The sequence below is a fragment of the Furipterus horrens genome, unplaced genomic scaffold, assembly GCF_987537825.1.
Source record: "Furipterus horrens unplaced genomic scaffold, mFurHor1.1.pri manual_scaffold_4, whole genome shotgun sequence".
In the NCBI taxonomy this organism is placed as follows: Eukaryota; Metazoa; Chordata; class Mammalia; order Chiroptera; family Furipteridae; genus Furipterus; species Furipterus horrens.
In genome coordinates, this window is record NW_028327174.1 from 53344119 (window position 1) to 53364097 (window position 19979).

A 19979-nucleotide genomic window follows, 5' to 3' on the forward strand; every position below is an offset into this window, starting at 1 on the left:
ATTTCACTTACATCCCAGAAACTTTGAGGTTCCTTGTATTCAGCCATTAAAATCCTGCCTTTTTTTATTCCTAAATATTTTAAAAACTTTTTAAAATATTTTATTTTATTTTTTAGAGAGAATGGAAGCGAGGGAGACACAGAAGGAGAGAAATATCAATGTGTGAGAGATACATCAATTGTTTGCCTCTTGCACACCACTAACCAGGAACCTGGTCCACGAAACGGTGACCTTTTGGTTCTCAGGCCAACACTCAATCCACTGAGCCATGCCAGTCAGGGCTAAACTTTTTTTACATATTGATTGTAGAGGGAGAGAACCACTGATTTGTTGTTCCACTTACTTATGATTTGTTGGTTGATTTTTGTATGTGCCCTGACTGGGGATCGAACCCGCAACCATGGTGTATTGGGGTGATGCTGTATCTGGCCAGGGCTTATTCCCAAGTATTTTTTATTTATACCTTTCTTATCACTGGAACCACTGCTCTACTTTAGACCATTATTATCTCTCATTATTATCTAATGGACTGGCCTAAAATATTTCACTTTTATTTCTTCTAATACTCCTCCTCCCAACTCTTACACTTCTTTTATCATTTTATTAGTTCTTATTATACAAATTATAGAGCAGATATTTTACTTGTTGACTTCTACCTTTCTTCCATTAAGATAGAAGTTCTGTAATAGCCAGGATTATATCAAACTCTCCCCAGAGCTTAATACAATATCTGGCACATGTCCTTATTCCTAGAAATACACTTTCTGGTTTAAAGATTAGTCACATCTTAAAGACTTGGTCTCTATTGCCAACGTGTCGTACATACACACCATTCTCTTCCTTGCTGTGTGCTTTTGTATACTCATGCTACTGGGAGTTGTGTAAAAGAGTGTCCATACTTTCTCTACCATCACTTTTTAAAAAATCACTCATTTAAATACCTGTCTTGTATATATTTAATATCATCTGTTTCAAAGTTCATCTCTCCACCTCCATCTTCTCTCTCTATGCCATCATTTCCACATACCGTGTTCTACTCCTATATTTCTTTGCTCATAGTGTTCTCTCCTCCTGGGGCACCTTCCCTTGCCAACAGTCTTCACCTGGCTAACTCCTATGTATTCTTTAAAGTTTGGCCCAAATGTCAGCTCCTCAAGTAAGCAAGCCTTCTCTGAAATTCCAGACTAGGGAAATTACCCCTTTTTATTACTAGAGCATTCTTTGAATGGCTTTTATTTTAATATTTATCTCATATTGAAATTATCTTTCTCTCTTCTCGAGTGAACTACAAGCCCTTGAACAGCAAGAACTACTTTTTTTGAATCTTCGGAGTTTAGTATGGTACCTGGAACAATAAAAGACAGTAAATAATTGATAAACATTTCTACAGCCTGCCCTTAGGAAGTCCACATGGTATAGGGCACTGTAGGGATTAAAGCCCTAAAGGAAGTTTATATATAGCAAAGCTTATAAATTATCACTGATATATGCATGTATGTAAAATTTGCTGTAGTAATTCTATAGTCAGGAAACATTAAATATGGGAGAAATAAAGTTTAGAAGCAAGGTATATGGATTTGTATAGAGCACAAGTTACTAATGAATTAGCAAGGGCTTGCATTCTGGAGCAGAAGGAAATAAGTTTTTGGTGCCTGTTCTTTATTATTTTGTAGTCTAATTTAATATAAAATTATCAGATGTTGTTTTGTTAGATGCTTACCTACTTACAGCATAGTCTGGGAGTTCAGCAAAGGAAGTTAATGACTCTTACCAATTTGACATATACAAAAAACAGTGATAGAAATACTGGTAGGACATACTGAGATGTAGTAAAAAAAATAAATTGATATGCCCAGTCCTCACTGGTGTGTGGCCCAATGGGTTGGGCATTGTTCCACAAACCAAAGGTTGCCCGTTCCATTCCAGTCAGGGCACATTGCCTGGGTTGTGGGCCAGGTCTCCGGTTGAGAGCACATGAGAGGCAATCAGTTGATGTTTCTCTGGCACATTGATGTTTCTTTTCCACTCATTCTCCCTCCCTTCCCCTCTCTAAAAATAAGTAAACAAAATCTTTTTTTTTTAATCAATATGCTCAACATAGTCATGACTGACTTGAATAAAACAGTTTTTTTTTTTTTCCCGTAGTTAGGAAATGCATTTAGCTGTATGTACCAGAAAATTAATTACAGTGGCTTAACTGAATAGGGGTTTATTGTTCTCACTCACAGAACATGAAGTCTGGAGGTAATGAGTCCAGTGTTGGTGTTACAGCTCCAGATAACAGAAGAAACCTGGCCATACTTACTTTTTAAAAGCCTTTGATTGGGGCAGTTGCCATGCTTTCAAAGCAGCTTTGGGTCATTGTGGCTTCTTTCTAGACAGGTTAAAGGAGGGAAAGGTGAAGTTTGATGAAAGAGGAAGAAGCAAGCTTAATTGTTCCTATTTAAAGAGCTTTCCTGAAAGTCTTACCCAGCAATTTTTGTTTTATACCTGATTGATCACATTCTTGTCACTTGACTTATTATCTGCAAGGGATCTGGGAAGGATAATTTTTTTTTTTAAAGATTTTGTTTATTTGTTCTTAGAGGGGGAGGGAGGGAGAAAGGAGAGAAACGTCGTTGATCTGTTGTCTCTTGCACGAGCCACCACTGGGACCCTGCCCTACAACCTACGTATGTGCCCTGACTGGGAATTGAACTCGTGACTTTTTGCTTTGCAGGACAACACCCAACCGACCAATCTGGGCTGGGAAGGAAAATATTAACTTAGAGTATTGTTACCCTGAACAAAATCAGGCAGCTTTTAGGCAGGAAGAGGAAGATAATGAAAGCTGGGAACAAATAGTAGTATCTGCTGTGTGAGCACCACATCCTTGTGTACATACACATACCACTGAAACAATCACAAATAGAGAACAAGGAATCCACCTAAATAATTATTTTAGATGGCTTCATCTTTCTTTTTTTACACTTTTAAAATACAATTCACCTGGCTGCTGTGGCTCAGTGGATTGAGTGTCGGCCTGCGAGCCAAGTGTCGCTGGTTTGATTCCCAGTCAAGGCACATTACTAGGTTACACATCAGGTCCCCAGTCGGGGGTGTGAGTGAGAGGCAACCACACAGTGATGTTTCTCTCCCTCTCTTTCTCCTTTCCCTGCTCTCTAAAAAATAAACAAATTAAAAAAAATAAAATAAAATACAATTCAGTCTTCCTGGAGCTCCCTCCTAAAAACAGATTATGTTATCATCTACCTAATAATATGAAGTGATGAGAAAGTCATGCTTCCGTTGTGTGCTATTCTTCCCCAGAAGCAGTAACTCCAGTCTAATGAGAAAATATAAGACAAATTCAAATGGACATTCTACAAAATATCAACTGGTAGTCTTCAAAAGTGTTGAGGTCATGAAAGACTAAGATACTGTCTTAGATCAGAGGAGTCTAAAAAGACATGACAACTAAATGTAATGTGGTATCCTAAATGGGATCCTGAAGGAGAGTAAGGACATTCGTGCAAAAATTGGTGAAATCCAAAAGTCTGTAGTATGGTTACTTGTATTGTACTAATGTTAATTTATTAATTTTGACTAATGAAGCTTGGTTGTGTGTTAACATTAAGAGAAGTTGGGTGAAGAATATACAAGAACTTTGTTTTTGTTTTTTTGTTTGTTTATTATTAGAGGGGAAAGGAGAAAGAGAGGGAGAGAAACATCACTATGTGGTTGCCCCTCACTCGCACCCCCAACTGGGGACCTGACTGGGAATCGAACCAGTGACACTTGGTTCACAGGCTGATGCTCAGTCCACTGAGCCACACCAGCCAAGGTTACAAGAACTTTCTAAACTATCTTTGCAGTGTTTCCATAAATCTAAAATTGTTACAAAGCAAAAAATTAACACTAGCTGGAGAAACTGGAAGAACAGACCCAAAACTCTACAATGAAACCTTATATCTACAATGAATCAGCAGGTGGGAACAAACTGTAAGATCTGTAGTCCTGGCTGGTGAGGCTCAGCTGGTTGGAGCGTCATCCATAAACCTAAAGGTTGCAGGTTCCATTCCTGGTTAGGGCACATGCCCAGGTTGCGGTTGTGGTCCCTGGTCAGGGCACATAGAGGCAAGCTGTCGATGTTTCTCTCCTCTCTTTCTCTCCCTTTCCTTCTCTTAAAAAAACAAAAAAAAAACCACAACTCCGTGTAAGATCTACAGATTACTGACATTTGTGAAGGGGAGGAAGCAGAGGGAAGGCAACAGGCCTTTAATGGCTCTGAGAACAGGAGAACCTCTAAATCGCTAACAGGTATTCACTGGAGAACATCTTGAACAGCAACTGAAACTAGGAAGGTGTTCTGAAGGATTCAGTTAGAGGGTATGTACAAGGGAATGGGGATAGAGTTTGACAGCTTTTGAAATTTACAGACTGAAGTTCTAACACAAAGCTTAGAATTTAGGAGAAACTTCTAGGAGCAGAATCCACACTGAGCAAGATAGGGAAAAAGAAAAGGACAGAAAAGTAAGAGAAAGCAGAGGAGTAGATATCAGAAAGAATGAAGAGTTATGTGTTGTTTTTGTTTTAATCATTTCACAAAAATTAGAAAAAAAGAATCTCTAAAGCTATGAAAGTTAGAAAAGCCTTCCTGGCTTCTACCGCTTGTTCCTAAAATTTCAGGAAAACTCATTTTACTTTAGAAATAAATCTGACTCCATATAAAGTTGCGACTAGCAAAAGGTACTAAAAACAACAGAAAGAAACAGAAAAACAGTCCCTCCAGCAGTGAAAGGACCCTGAAAAAATATGCTCACAAAATAGGTGAAAATTCAAAATGAGGTAAAAGAATTTAGGGAAATGAAAGAAGTTACTGAAAGTACAAATTCAATATGGAAAAGTCTCAGAAATGAAGTGATTAGAGAAAAGGAGAATTTGAAAAGAGAAGTGACAGACCTCAGGGAAAAAGTGGAAATAAGAAAAAATTATTTCAGAAATAAATATGAGCTCTGGCTGGTATGGCTCAGTGGATTGAGTGCCGACCTGCAAACCAAAGGGTCACTGCTTTGATTCCTAGTCAAGGCACATGCCTGGGTTGTGGGCCAGGGCCCCAGCTGGGGGCTCCTGAGAGGCAACTAACTACATGTTGATGTTTCTTTCCCTCCCTTTCTTCCTCCTTTCCCCTCTCTAAAAATAAATAGATTAAAAAAAATTTTTTTTTTAAGAATTGTAGTGGGTGTCCAGGAGAATATTAGTTTTGACTGTTCATTTGAAAAGAGGGTTAGACATATGGTTTTAAAGAGCCCCAATAACTAAGTATGTCTTTGTTTCTGTCTTGACAGTTATTCCCTGTCCTGAATTAACATTATGTTTCAATAAAATGGAGAAAGGTTTGCCTCTTTCCTGTTGATTGGGACAGGGGAGAGCTTTGGGGGTTAGTGAATTGCTTCTCAAATTTTAATGGAGTTAGGTAACTTGGAAAATAATTAAAGAAGATAATTTGTTTATCTGCACCATGGTTTTGTCTTTTTATAAAATTACAGTTTACAGTCAATATTATTTTGTGCTTGTTTCAGGTGTAACCACAGGTTTGTCTTAAATTTTTCTTTTTTTTTTTTTTGAGAGGAAGCAGGGGAGAGACAGTCACATCAATTTGTTGTCCCACCCACTTACGCATTTATTGGTTGATTCCTGTATGTGCCCTGACCAGATTGAACCCTCAGTCTTGGCATTTGTGGGACGATGCTGTACCCAACTGAGCTACCTTGCCAGGGCCGATTTTGTCTTATCTTAACTCTAAAAACCTATTGTAGATAGCTGGATCTACAGATTTATAAATTTATCTTTTGAAGGTAATTTTTCATAGGTAACCATTGGTGATTCTACTAACTAGCATCCTAACTAGCCTTGCCTACTAAAACTTGCCTTTTTGGGCTAGTTTCAAAGGATAAATTCTCCATCCCCACTAGGGGGAGTTTCCAGTCAGTAACAGCTTTTAAGGCAAGTCGATTAAACAAAATACTGTTATATTCTATTGCTTAATCCATGATTTCTCACTGATTTTCCCACATGATGTTTTCCTAATAATATTAACTACAATGTTTTTGAATGTTTGTTATGTTACATATATTATGCTGAGCATCTTACATATATTGTTTTGTTTGTTTTTCACAATAACTTTATGAGAATAATATTTCATCCCAATTTTACTGATGGAGAAATGCAACTAGAGAAGTTACTTGCTCACTGTTAGAAGTTCATCAAATGGTGATGCAGGAACTCGTATCTAGGTCTGTTTTACTTCAGAAATAGTTCTTAACCCTGTACTCCAGTAATTTTCAGTTTTAGCTCTGCCAATATCATGAAAGTCTCAAAACATTCTTATTAAATTTATCATAATGCCATAGGCTGGTGCTTAGAAGTGGTAGAGTGAGCAGGAAAGCACAAGGGAAGCTTATTATTAGGCATAGGAACTCAAAATTATGTTTATGAGCTGAAAAGAGTAGAGATTAGATACAGAATATAAGCAGGAGCCTAAAATTTAATTTGTTTATTTATTTATGTTTATTTAAGAGTCTAGGTTTTTAGCCCTGGCTGCTGTGGCTCAGTGGGTTGGCCTGCGAACCAAGTGTTGCTGGTTCGATTCCCAGTCAAGGCACATGACTAGGTTGCACGTCAGGTCCCCTGTTGGGGGTGCGAGTGAGAGGCAACCACACAGTGATGTTTCTCTCCCTCTATTTCTCCTTCCCCCTCTCTCTAAAAATAAATAAACAAACAAATTATTTAAAAAAATTTTTTTAAAGTCTAGATTTTAGATGGTAAGTCAGATATATCCCATTTACTTTAGTTTCCTTCTTTATAAAATAAATAAAATAAAGCAGGCCAATTCATTCCATTTATAGAAATCTTAAATATGGATAGAGTCCTTAACTTTATTTACAAGGTACTTCTGTAGGTGAATACGTGCTGATAGACGTTTTGAAAACCTGAGAAGAATGTTATCTGTTCCTTTAAAACATTACATCTGTCCATTGGCCTGGAGCAGTTTTTTTAAATGTCAAGTGTAACCAACCCATTAGTAGTTCCTAAAATCCATATACTGGGTCATGACCAGCACTAAGGAAAAAAATTTAAATAGAGTCTAAAAATTTTAGGACTATACTGTTTATCATAAGGGCAAGCATTGTTTATAAAGCTTTTGTTTCAAGTATATGTGTACGTACTAGGTCCCAATGTAAGTATTTTTTACTTTGGGTTGCAGGTTTTGAAAGTTTGAAAAACACTGGCCTCGGCTTTATAACATCTATTTTAATTTATCCAGGACAAAAATTAGTGATTTCATACAAACTTTATCTTTAAAAGCGAATGATAAAAATATGACATAATAGAATATATGCTTTATATTTTCTTCATTTTTCTAGCATTCTGAAAAATATTCAGTCCCAAATCAAAACCTTCCTGGGGGGTTAGCTAGCTCTTTCCTCTTCTCATTGTGTCAGAATTTTTAATGTACAGGTAGTTTTCTCAGCTGTGAATATTCAGTACAATTTTTTGCTCATTTCAGAAAGTTTTCCCTTTCAGGTTTATATGATTTCTAGTTTGGAAATCCTTAAAATCTTATTTTTAGTTGTTACCATTTCATTGAGTCCATAGCAGTTTAACTCTGGGAATGAATAAAAGATTAATGTTGGACATCTTTATGAAACAGTGCATACCTTCATTTCATTTTTTAAACTGAATCTATAGTAGTCTATTGCATACATTTATAATTTATTTAGTGCCTCAGTGGTGTACATTTTGATTGCTTAGATTTCTTTTTTTTTAATCCTCACCCAAGGACATTATTTTTGTACTGCTTTTAAAGAGAGAGGAAGGCAGAGAGAGAAACATCAATTGATTGCTTCCGTAAGCACCCGGACTGGGATTGCATGCGTCCGGGCTCAGAAATCATATGCACCTGGACTGGGGACCAAACCCGCAACCTAGCCATTGTGCCCTTACTGGAAATAGAACCTTGCAACCTTTCAGTTACGGGACTACACTCCAACCAACTAAGCCACACCACCAGGGCTGTTTCTAGTTTTTTGGTGTTACATTATTGTCATATCTTTGTATACTTACGAGTATCTCCATAGGACATTGCTGGTTCAAAGTGGAATTACTTTGAAGATGTGCATATAAATTTTTAATAATAAAGTAAATTGGCCTTCACAAAAGTTGTTCTAATTTATCACCACCTATATATAAAAAATGCTTATTTCCCCATACCCTTGCTGATGCTTTGCATTGTTAAGAGTTTAAACTTTTTGTAATCTGATAAGTGAAAAATTGCAAAAGTCCAGTATAGAGCAGCATTTTAAAAATTAGGTAAGATTGACCCTGTTTTCATGTATTTTGGCTCTTTGTATTTTCAGCAGTACTTCTTAAGACTTCAAGTATGGGTGATATGAGTTAATGTGACTTCAAAGCTGTGAAGGAATGGTGCTGTAAATGTAGTCAATGAGATGCCTGCAGCCATGATGACCTCCCCTATTTCCCATCTTGACTCTTTACTCTTTAATTTCAGGTGATCATGGAGCTCAACTTGGCCTTCATGGGGCCAGTGGTGATGGAATACATGATGACACAGCAGGAGGAGAGGAAGGAGAGAACAGTCCAGATCCCCAACCGCAAGCTGGTCGGAGGACCCGGCGGGAAGCATGCACCTGCCCCTACTGTAAAGACAGTGAAGGAAGGTAAGTTGACCCAGCCAGTATCTTAAGAGTAGTGTAAAGAATGAAAATAAAGAATGAAAAATTAATGGATTTGGAGGTAAGAAGGGGGTTGATTTTTCTTTTTATAAACATTTAAGACTTGGCAGTGTTGCAAAGGGATCACAGATAGCACAATACATTTGATTAAGCTATATTATAAGATCTTTTCCAGCTCTGATCCTTTCATTAACTCTTAAGACCTTGGGCCTTAATAGGTACCTGCTTTCTCCTATAGATAAGGAAATCAGATGGAGCAAGCTGATTTAATGATTGTTACCATATGGCTGTTTTGAGATGGTTTTACCATGGTTGCTTATGAAACAGTGTTGCAGAGGGAAAAAAATACCTACACTAATGTGTTTTTACAGTGGCTGTGTGGAATAAAAGAGTTTTCCAGAGTCTTTATTTTTCCTCAAAATAGATAAAAATGCCAAGTCCAGATAGAAAATTCTTTCATCTGTGGCTCTAACATGTCCTATAGAACAAAGTTCTGACAGCTTTCTCATTAGTAGTACCTGCTTATTCAGTTGTCTCTGGAGAGTTCCAAGTTCTTTTCTTTTCCTTCAAGGCACAGCTTTTAAGAGATTAAAAAGTTACATAGTTGTTTAACCCTTTGAGTGCCATGCGTAATTGCTAAAATTCATGTGAGAAATGTCAGGCTATTTTGCTGAGGAGTGCAGAGTTTATGAAAAATGTCTATAAAAACATTATTATTTAATAATAATTTGCTGAAAATTTCACAACATATAGTAAATACACTTTTCTTTTGTAAGCAGTGTTCTTTGACGGAATTTAGCAAAAAATTCATGGCATTAAATTATTTTATTATAACAATTATTGTAGAAAAAATAAATTCTTCAGTATGACTTGAAGTATAATATATGGCATAATATAAAACCTATGATTATAATTTGAAAAAACACATAGCAACATGGATAACAAGCAAGAAGTATGCCAAATAGTGTGTAAATTTTGGGGGGAAGAAAAGAAAACTTTGTAGTGTACAAAAAAATGAATACAAACAGCATTCACACTAGAGACATATATCAATAGATATCAACAGTGAAAAACAGTTTATAAACAAAAATGAAATGCAAAAACAATACAGTAGCAAAAGCTTCCTTATCATGCACACTGCATAGAGTTTCGACGATTATTGCAAAGAAATGAAATTAAAAGGACCATTTAAAATGTAAGTAAAAATTATAACAGAATTAATATGTCAGTATTTGAACAAGCGTAAGAATTTGAAATTTGGGTCAACACGAGAAAAAGTTACATCAATATATAGGCTGAGGTACAAAAAGAACAAAACATAAAATATGAATTATTCCATTGTTATTTACACTTATAGCGATCGAAAAGAGTCACTGGGAGTGACGCTGGCACTTATGGGAAAATTTGTCAGTGTTGCTCACAGCAATGTTGGCACTCAAAGGGTCAAATGCCTTTGGGAAAAAATCTGTTAAAGTTTTTGTCCCTAAAAAAATAAGCACAAAAATAGGAAAAGTACCAAAACAAAAAATTAAAAACCTTAATTAAAAGCACTGAGTACAATAGTGCTTCTCTCTAACAAAGGATAAAGTGGATTTAAATTTTTGAAGGAACTTCTCTGATTTTCACCTAAATGTGATTTCATTTCCGTTATTTTTTTTTCCTTCTGCTAATAATATGTGCTGTTAAACCCCAAGAAAAGTCCCTCTTTGAAATCTCCCCAATGCCCACTAATGGATGACACATGGAAAAAATTGGTTTGGCAAAGGTGTTTCATAGCTGATTCCTGAGAGCTTAGGATCTGCTGCATTCAGGGAATTTTTTTTTTAACATACCTTGGATTAGTTAGGGTTCTTACTCCCCTCTATTAACTTTTTTTCAGTCCATCTTCCTCTTCCACTTAAGTCCCTGATATTGGTCCAGCTTTTCACCTTTTAGTCTTCACCATTTGGCTCTTGAGTTCTATTTTAGGAAAAAAGTTCTGTAGGTATAAAATGTTTTCCTTAAAGTTCTTAAATGGAGAGACCCTTTGGTCATAAGCAAGTTCCCAGCCAAAAATACCACCATAATCACAGTAGTTTCTATGGAAAATGCTTGTATTGAGACTTAAGCTTCTTGAAAAATAGAAGAAATCACATGAGAAAGATTATTTCTTTAAACATCAAACATCAAAATTGAATAAGGAACAGGAAAGTAGAAAAGAGCAAATATCCAGTTGAGAGAAAACCTACAACTTGAATTTTGGGTATTAAGAATCAAGAGTTGCGCTTTGACTGGTGTGACTCGGTAGATTGAGTGCTGGCCTGTGAATAGAAAGGTTCGCAGGTTCGGTTCCCAGCCAGGGCACATGACTGGGTTGCAGACCAGGTTCCTGGTTGTGGCATTCAAGAGGCAGCTGATTGATGTTTCTCTCCCTCTCTCTCTTCCTTCTTTCCCCTCTCCCAAAAAATAAGTAAAATCTTTAAAAAAAAGGAATTGCCCTGGCTGGTGTGACTCAGTGGATTGAGCACCAGATTGCAAACCAAAAGGCCATTGGTTCAATTCCCAGTCAAGGTACATGCCTGTTGTGGGCCAGGTCCCCTGTTGGGAGCATGCGATGTATCTTTCACACATCCATGTTTTTCTCCATCTCTTTCTTCCTCCCTTCCCATCTGTCTAAAAATAAATAAATGGCATCTTTAAAAAGTACATAAACCAGAGTCAACTAGAGATTTATATTTTGATACTAAAGAGAAGCTTTTTTAAAAAAAAGTTTGAGTTAGTTTTGAGTGGGTGGGTAATTGCTATTGACACTTTGTGGTTCTTTAATTTTTATCTCTGGAATGATTGATGAATAGTTGTCTTCTCACTTTCAGAGGCTCTGGGGATCCTGGCAAAAAGAAACAGCACATTTGCCACATTCAGGGTTGTGGCAAAGTATATGGCAAGACCTCACACTTACGGGCACACTTGCGCTGGCATACAGGCGAGAGGCCATTCATGTGTACCTGGTCATACTGTGGGAAACGCTTCACACGTTCGGATGAGCTACAGAGGCACAAACGCACACACACAGGTGAGTAGGAGCCTGGGGAAGAAAGATATAGTAATAGGCCAGAATGGAAAGGCACAAAATTCATTTCTGAAACTACTAAAAATAATGAGCAACTTACTTTTGGAACTAAATGTATGAATCACAAATAGAATTGGAGTAAATCTGGAAAACCTTTAAGAAGCAAGAAACGAGGGCCCTAGTTGGGTAGCTCAGTTAGTTAGAGTGTTGTCCCAGTACTCTGAAGTTGTGGGTTTGATCCCTGGCCAGGGCACATATAAGAATCAACCAATGAATGCTCTATTAAGTAGAATAATAAATTGAGGTTTCTGTCTCTGTCTCTCTTTCCCTCCCTTCCTCTCCCTTACCCTCTCTCTAAAATCAGTTTTTAAAAATTAAAAGGAGCTAGGTTTTGAGTGGAATTTTGGATGATTCCATTATTCTTAGTATTCTCAGTCCTGCCACATGTTTCTGCTGTATTTCTTTCTACCTACCTACCTTCTTTCCTTCTTTCCTTCCTTCCTTCCTTCCATCCATCCTTCTTTTTCTTTTTTATTTATTCCCCTCCTCCCAGAACGCCAAATTTCCTTTGAAAATAATCCCTCTGTCTCTATTCTTGTTTATGTGGTTCGGATGGGATTCACCCTACCCCCAGCTCCAGGAATGGCTGTGATTGGCTTAAATCAGTTGATGTATCCCTTCCCCACAGATATTTGGTTCAAGGGGTGAGCAATAAAGTTTGGTAAGAATGAAAATTGGGACTTAAGCTGGTAATGGAGGGCTACAGACACTTTCTCCTTCTTGAGTGTGTGGTGTGACGATGTATGGCAAAGAACTGCCACTCCCCGACCCTTACCTGTTTTGCTTCCTACAAAAAGAAAAGATAACAGGTTTTTCTTGGTTTTATTGCCTTTTAAAACTGGGTTAATATTCTGCCTGATAAAGTTTGAAAGCAGTAATTGGACAAGGTACTCCCTGCTTTCTGAGATGTTTGTTTCTTATCTGTTTTCTCTTTTTTTTCACTTAGGTGAGAAGAAATTTGCCTGCCCTGAGTGTCCCAAGCGCTTCATGAGGAGTGACCACCTGTCAAAACATATCAAGACCCATCAGAATAAGAAGGGAGGCACAGGTGTAGCCCTGAGTGTGGGCACTTTGCCCCTGGACAGTGGGGCAGGTTCAGAAGGCAGTGGTGCTGCCACTTCTTCAGCCCTTATTACCACCAATATGGTAGCCATGGAGGCCATCTGTCCAGAGGGTATTGCTCGTCTTGCCAACAGTGGCATCAACGTCATGCAGGTGGCGGATCTGCAGTCCATTAATATCAGTGGCAATGGCTTCTGAGATCAGGCACCCAGGGCCAGAGACATATGGGCTATACCCATTAACCCTGAGATGCAAGGTAGCATGGGTCCAAGAGACATGTGGGAGAGAGAGCCATGAGGCATTAAAATGCATGGTGGTGGGAAGAATTGGAAAGGGATACAAGAAAAGAGATGGGGTCCTGGCACTCACCTATATCATCAGTACCTCCTTGCAGTGGGAAACATTAGTGAAAATTCTGTTGGTGCCACCTTTTGATGAGAATTTGTTTGACCCCAGTTTCTTATATTTCTTACCCCAGCCTCCCTGTCCTGCGTTCTCCTTCTCAGCTCCCTCATGATGGATCCCCCCCCTTTCCTAAAGCCATCATGCCTTGATAAATATATATGATCATTGAAATACTTTTTAACAAAAAAACAGATTCTATATTATATATATATATATTAAAAAAAAGATATATAGAAATGCATTTGCAGGGGTGGCTAGGAGGAGGAAGGAGACCATTCTGTGACCAAAATACCTTGGTCATTTTTTATATTGCCTTATTTCCTTATGGCTGAGCCTTGTTGTGACACATCAAGCTTCTATAGATGTTGTCTTGGCTTCCCACTAGATTAAGCATCCATATGCCCTGCTTTTAGTTATATATACATACATATTGTTTTCCCTTGATTTTGTCTTTTTATTTGGGATCAGCTTCTTGCACTCCTTTCCTGACTCAGTCCTTTCTGTCTCCCTTTCTCACACCTGATCATTTCATGTTTTTGGTAGTGATTCCTTGATAAGGCACTTCTGTGAATCTTTTAAAGTCTTTAGTACCAGCAACAGAATGGAGAAACCTTGAAGCCCAAGATGATGCTTGAAGTGACTTTGTGGAGAGAGTTCAGAATACTACTTACTGACGCAGGCACCCTCTTCGTGCTGGAGAGTCAAAGTCATCTCTCTTCCTCAGCGGCTCTAAGCATCAAGAATCAGAAGTCTTTCTGTGTAATTGTACAAGAGGTCCTTTGAAGGTTATAATTGGATCAGTTTGTGTAAACTGTCAAAAGATGGTCAAAAAATAAATAGGTGAGGGCTTTTAATAGGAAAATGATGTGCTCAGAAGTGGAAGTGACGCAGTAGTCCAGTTCAGGAGCTGGAGTATTTGGACTTTTGTACAGCTGTCTTCCAAGTTCGCTCTGAGCTTTGGTTTTACATAAGCTTCTGAGTTCACATTCTGAAAGGAAGTAAACTTTCTCTTTTGAACATCCCCAGTAGTGTCTTTCCCATTACATAATTAAGGAACATCAGGCAATGAATCCGTTCTGGGTTTCCATTCTGCAGAACTCCAGAGCATGGACTAGTGGCAAGGCAGTGGTTCTTTGAACTTTTCCCTTAACTCTTCCTTGGGTGGTTCCTAAGGGAAAAGGAAGCACATGATCATGGGAACAATAGCCCAGAACAAAAAGAAATCTTGTCTTACCACTGGTTTATAGGAGAGATCAGGAGAAAGCATCCTTCTTTCTTCTGGCCTGATTCCTGAAGAGACTGATCCAAAAATTAATAGCGGCAGGGAATTCTTAGTGCATTTGGCACTGAGATTTAAATGCAACCAGAGTTGTCCTCAAGGCCCAGCCATTAAAACATCGGCTCTCTTGACCTTCTGGTATCTTGTCAGAGGGCTTTTCACTGTGAGGAAGTGTGGAAATGGCTGTGTGTATGTGTGTAATCTGATAGGTTGGGGATAGGTTTTCTGTTAGCCATTACTAAAAGAGACCTGCAATAAAAAAATTACCCTGATCTGATAGTAAAGTCTTTGTGTGTGACTGTGTGTGACTGTGTGTTTGTGCCTGTATATATCTACACACAGATGAAAAATTATATTTAAAATTGTTGGAAAATAAATCAAATTCAGATCAAAATGTCTTTCAGGTCCATTACCTAGAAATCTATCTTAAAACCTGGGTATGTTCCTGAGGTCATTTCTTTGCTTATGCTAAATTAGTACAATTATGAATGGGGGATATTTTTTAATATATTTTATTGATTTTGCTATTACAGTTGTCCCAGTTTCTCCCCCTTTGTCCCCCTCTGCCTGGTACCCCCATTCCCTTCAACAATCCCCCCGCCCCTTAGTTCATGTCCATGGGTCATGCATATAAGTTCTTTGGCTACTCCATTTCCTATACTGTTATTAACATCTGAATGGGGTATATTCTACTGCACTTTTTAAAAGAAGAAACTATTTTTGTGTTTGAAAGTGAAACCATCTATTGCAGAATCCTAGTTTCTTTCATATTTTTTTTTTACCTTGACTACAAATAGATGATGCTATATTCTACTATATATTTTATATAAAATTATCCAAATTAGGGTTTGGGTAAGTTTGTGTTGTTTAACCTGAACTACAATAACTGTTAACATTCTAAACAAATAGTCCACTCCACTCGATCCTTTCTCTGCAGACTTAATGCTGTTTTAAACTCGGGAACCATTGCAAGGAACTTTCTCCAGATAGATTTTGTTAATACTAAAGTAAAAGTCATCCATGCCCAGCCACATGTCACACCTTTTATTCCCTGAAAGACAGAACTCAGAACCTGTTGTTTTATGGCTGTAATCATGTACATAACATCTTTTGGAGGAAAGAGGCAGTATTTTGCTAGAACATTCAAGGAATGGAATCTTCCCCAGTATGAAATTATTAAACTAGCTTAACGAAGCTGAGTACTACAAACTTTTAGGGTGTTATTTTGATGAAGTTTCTCTCTAGCATGGAATGTTGTTTTACCCTCCACCGCTTTCATTAGCATCAGTGTGAATGAATTTATATCCAATTCTTTCCATTTGCCCAATTTTCTTCTCACCAAGGAAGCTACAAATCCAGTATCTTGTTGGTCCCCAGAACTGAAGCAGCTTCTGCTTTTGTTCCCCAGCAGCAGTGAGCCAGTTAGTCTTCTCCATGGGAAGTTAGGAGCCTATATTCCTTGAGTCAGGAGCTTATTGCTGAAAATCCCCTTTTTTGAACTTTTGGTCAGCAGAAATTAATGTAACTGACAGGCATATTCTTTTTAATTTTAGGTATTTATTTGAAGAGAGGGAGAGAAACATCAATCAGTTGATCAGTTGCCTCTCGCATACCCCCAACTGGCAACCTGGCCTGCAGCCCAGGCATGTGCCCTGATCAGTAATCAAACCAGCAACCTTTAGGTTCACAGGCCAGCGCTCAATCCACTAAGCTGCACCAGCCACGACTGATTTCTAAAAATTTCTTTACATTAGTTCCTTTTTTATTTAAGTTTTTTTACATGACCAAACTTTGCAGAGAGGAGTGGAGTATAAAGCACTCATTTCCTTGTTCTTCGTGGTTGCCCATTCAGTTTTCATCTGCTTGTCATTTGACTGTCTCACTTTTTACCCAGAGCAGTAACAACCCACACCATCTTCCTTCAGGGACCTCCCAGCCAGCACCGTGTTTGTGGGTGCTATGCAGAATGAAATTTAATGGATATTTCTCAGCCCAGTTCAGAATTAATACAGTCTTTGGTTCCAGAAAGTATAAACTGCAGAATGAGGCAAAGATTTTGAGTGGGGGAGGGTTAGAGACAAAAGCTGTAAATTACTATGGCTGATTGGTTTATTTCTACTATATACATATATATTTTTTTGCTTTTGTATATCCTATATAGGAAACTAAGCATTGTATTTTTTTAACAAATCTGAGAAAGCACTATAAACTGCAGATGTTTGACTTTCAGAATATATTTTGTATTACTATCTTCACATTGTGTGAATACTGGAAGCTGCAGATCTTTGCTAAGATGCAATAAATTTATATACTTTTTGAGGGGTCCTGGGGGTATTAATCAAGCCCCTGTTATGTTTTGGGGGAGCTCTGGTGCTACTTGCTTAAAGTTTTCATTCAATTTTAAGTACCCTGATGCCTTTTGGACCTTGGGATCAGATCAAACGAGTTTTGGAGATCCAGGTACCAAGGAAATGAGGATAGACTAGCCGTCTCAAGTGAGGTGCCCTTTGCATAGTTCTCCTTACCCCTGTTCAAAGCTGGGTAGCCTCTCGGGGTTGGGAGGGAGAGATGTGAAATCTCAGAGTTTCATCTCTCTTAGAAGAGAGCCAGTAACTTATGTGCAAGGATGAAAGGTGGCAGCAGTAGCTTTGGGGAAAGGGAGGAGGACATGGAACTTCTCCAACCCCGGAAAACTGCTTTTAAAAACTGCTGATAAAATATGGGCAGGTTGCTTTACTTTTGTTTGGGAGCCTGTACTCTGGTGCCTCTCTTGGCTCTCCTCCTGGGATACAGACCTCTTTAGAAGGATGAGCAGACCAGCTTTGAGGTTGACCTGTTTCTTTTCTTTGCCTTCCTTAAACACCAGCCCCCAGGAAGACATTAAGCAGCCTGAAGCTTGAATTCCTACTCCCTCTCCCCGATTTGGCTCGTTTGCCTTAATTTGAAGGCTGGGGAAGGAAAAGGGGGGATGTTCCTGGATTCATTCTTCCCCTAGGTCTTCTCTAACTTTGACTTCCAAAACTCAAATCTATTTCCTCCACAAAGTTCCTTTGAGAGGAATGAGTATTGGGTCCCATTTTCCCTTTCCTTATAAAACACCAGCCTTTCTTGCATCTGCTAAGCGAGGAGATGTGAGTTGTTCTTCAGCTTTCTGCAGCATCAGAAAAAAAACAAATGGGGTTAAGCTGGGGCTGCAGGTAGTGATGACTGTTGATACCTCTCCTGGGGTGTGTGTGTTTCTATCACCTTCAGGAATGACACTGTGCCTTCTCCACAAGGGAATGGGCTTCGTCTGCTCAGCCCTACACTTCCAGCAACTGCTCTTGAACAGTGTCAACAAGGGCAGGTCTTCGTCTTTCTGATCACCCCCTTTCTCCCAGTGGCATCCCATAGCCCTTACCTGGAATCTAGGGATCAAAGACTGGAGTAAGATGGAGAAAATATGCTGAGATTGACCTGAGGAGTCCCCTTCTACACACCAATGGCTACTGCCTCGGCCTGCTTCCTCTCCCAAGTCTGTCATTCTTGGGGGAGGGGGGGGGCAGTGTTGTGCCAGTCTCTGTTGCCTAAACAACTTTATTTCTCTTAACACTGGCAATAACCAGTCTTCATACCACTGTTGCCTTTTTAAACCTCTTAATAAGTCATGCTGTTTTTGTTGTCGGTTCCAATCCAATTATCACCAGGGCTGTGTGGAGAAATACTTCTAAATGCTCTCATCTTGGTCCCCCTGCCCCCAGCCCCATTCTGTATGTATGATGCTAAATTCTTGTCTTTCAGTTTCTTCTTACTCTTGTATCTTTCTTGTGTCTCCTCCTACCTTCTCTTCTGTCTCTGGGTGTTTTGGGGCGCGCTTTTTTTTTTTTTTTTTTTTTTTTTTTTTTGCCTTTTTGTACAAAGATTAGTTTCAATGTAGTCTGTAGCTCCTTTGTAAACCAATTAAAAAATTTTTTTTAATAAAAAGGCATGTCTCTGGTGTGTTGAAAAGGTTGGGAATGGGGAGAGTATGGCTGTAACATAATGTACTGAACCTAAAAATTTTCCAGCTACATCGTTGTGCTCCTGTACATATTAATCAGTACAATTGGCCTACACTTAACTCCCAGGTAAACATGTCATGACCAGATCGGTCTACTGTGACTTCATAGAAATATGGAGAGCCAAGAGGAACAGAAGCAGCATCATTTTTGGCTTAATATTTTTATTTTGGAATACTTTTATTTAAAAAAAAATGATTTTACTTTTAGAGAAGGGGGGAGGGAGGGAGAAAAGGAGGAGGAGAAACATCAATCAGTTTGCTTCTTGTACACACCCTGACCAGGGACCGAACCTGCAACCCAGGCATGTGTTCTGACTGGGACTTGAACAGGCAAACTTTTGCTTTGTGGGACGATGCCCAGCCAACTGAGCCACACTAGTTGACAATTTTTTTAAATATTATTTTTAAATTTTATTTATTTTTAGAGGGGAAGGGAGGGAGAAAGAGAGGGAGAGAAACATCAGTATGTGGCTGCTCCTTGCACACCCCCAACTGGAGACCTGGCCTGTAACCCAGGTATGTGCCCGACTGGGAATCAACCAGTGATCCTTGGATTTCCAGGCCGACAACGCTGAATCCACTGAGCCACTCCAGCCAAGGGCGAATTTTTTTTTTTTTTTTTATACTATTAAAGGAAAGTTGCCGAGTACAAAAAGTTCCCATATATTCTTCCCCAGTTTTCTCCATTGTTGACATTATCATGGTACATTGTTAAAACTAAGAAATTCGCATTGGTACATTAGCTACGCCCCAGGCTCTGCGTTTCATGAGTTTTCCCATTGATGTCTTTCCTCTTCCTGTTGCAGCCATTCCAGGATACCACATTGCATTTAGTTGAAATGCCTCCCCAGTCTCCTGTAGTCCGTGAGTTTTTGTTTTTCATAATCAGGACAGTTTTTGTAAGTATTGCTGAGGTGTCCTGTAGAATGACCCCAAATCTGAATTTGATGTTTTTCTCATTATTAGACTGAGTTTATGGGTTTCTGGAAAAAAATACCACTCAGGTGAAATTCCCTTCTCATCACATCCTGTCAAGGGGTATGTGATAGCCACATGACATTACTGATGATAACTCTCATCACTTGGTTAAGGTAGTGTTAGGTTTATCTGGTTTCTCTTTTCCTATTCTTTGGATGCAAGTCAATAAGCCTATCCTACCTTTAATGGAAATTAAAGCCTCTTCTATGCAGTAGCTACGTAGAATATTTGGAATTCTGTGAGGAAATAGTTTCTTCCCCATTAATTTATATTACATGTACTCTCTTTTGAATACTTGAATTAAATTATTGGGTAAATTTATTTTATAGTTTGTTATAATTAATACATTATTTTGTTGTTCAAATTGTCCCA

The 19979-nt window shown here is 38.5% G+C and overlaps 1 protein-coding gene across 1 annotated transcript in view; it reads left to right on the forward strand.

The window, feature by feature from the left end:
- Positions 1 to 16906, forward strand: part of SP1 (Sp1 transcription factor) — a 39573-nt gene extending 22667 nt beyond the window's left edge. The window contains exons 4-6 of the mRNA XM_090273259.1: positions 8552 to 8720; positions 11588 to 11787; positions 12791 to 16906. Coding sequence (XP_090129385.1) covers positions 8552 to 8720; positions 11588 to 11787; positions 12791 to 13104 — 683 coding nt within the window. The 3' untranslated portion in view covers positions 13105 to 16906. The remainder of the gene's footprint in view (positions 1 to 8551; positions 8721 to 11587; positions 11788 to 12790) is intronic.
- Positions 16907 to 19979: the final 3073 nt, after the last annotated feature.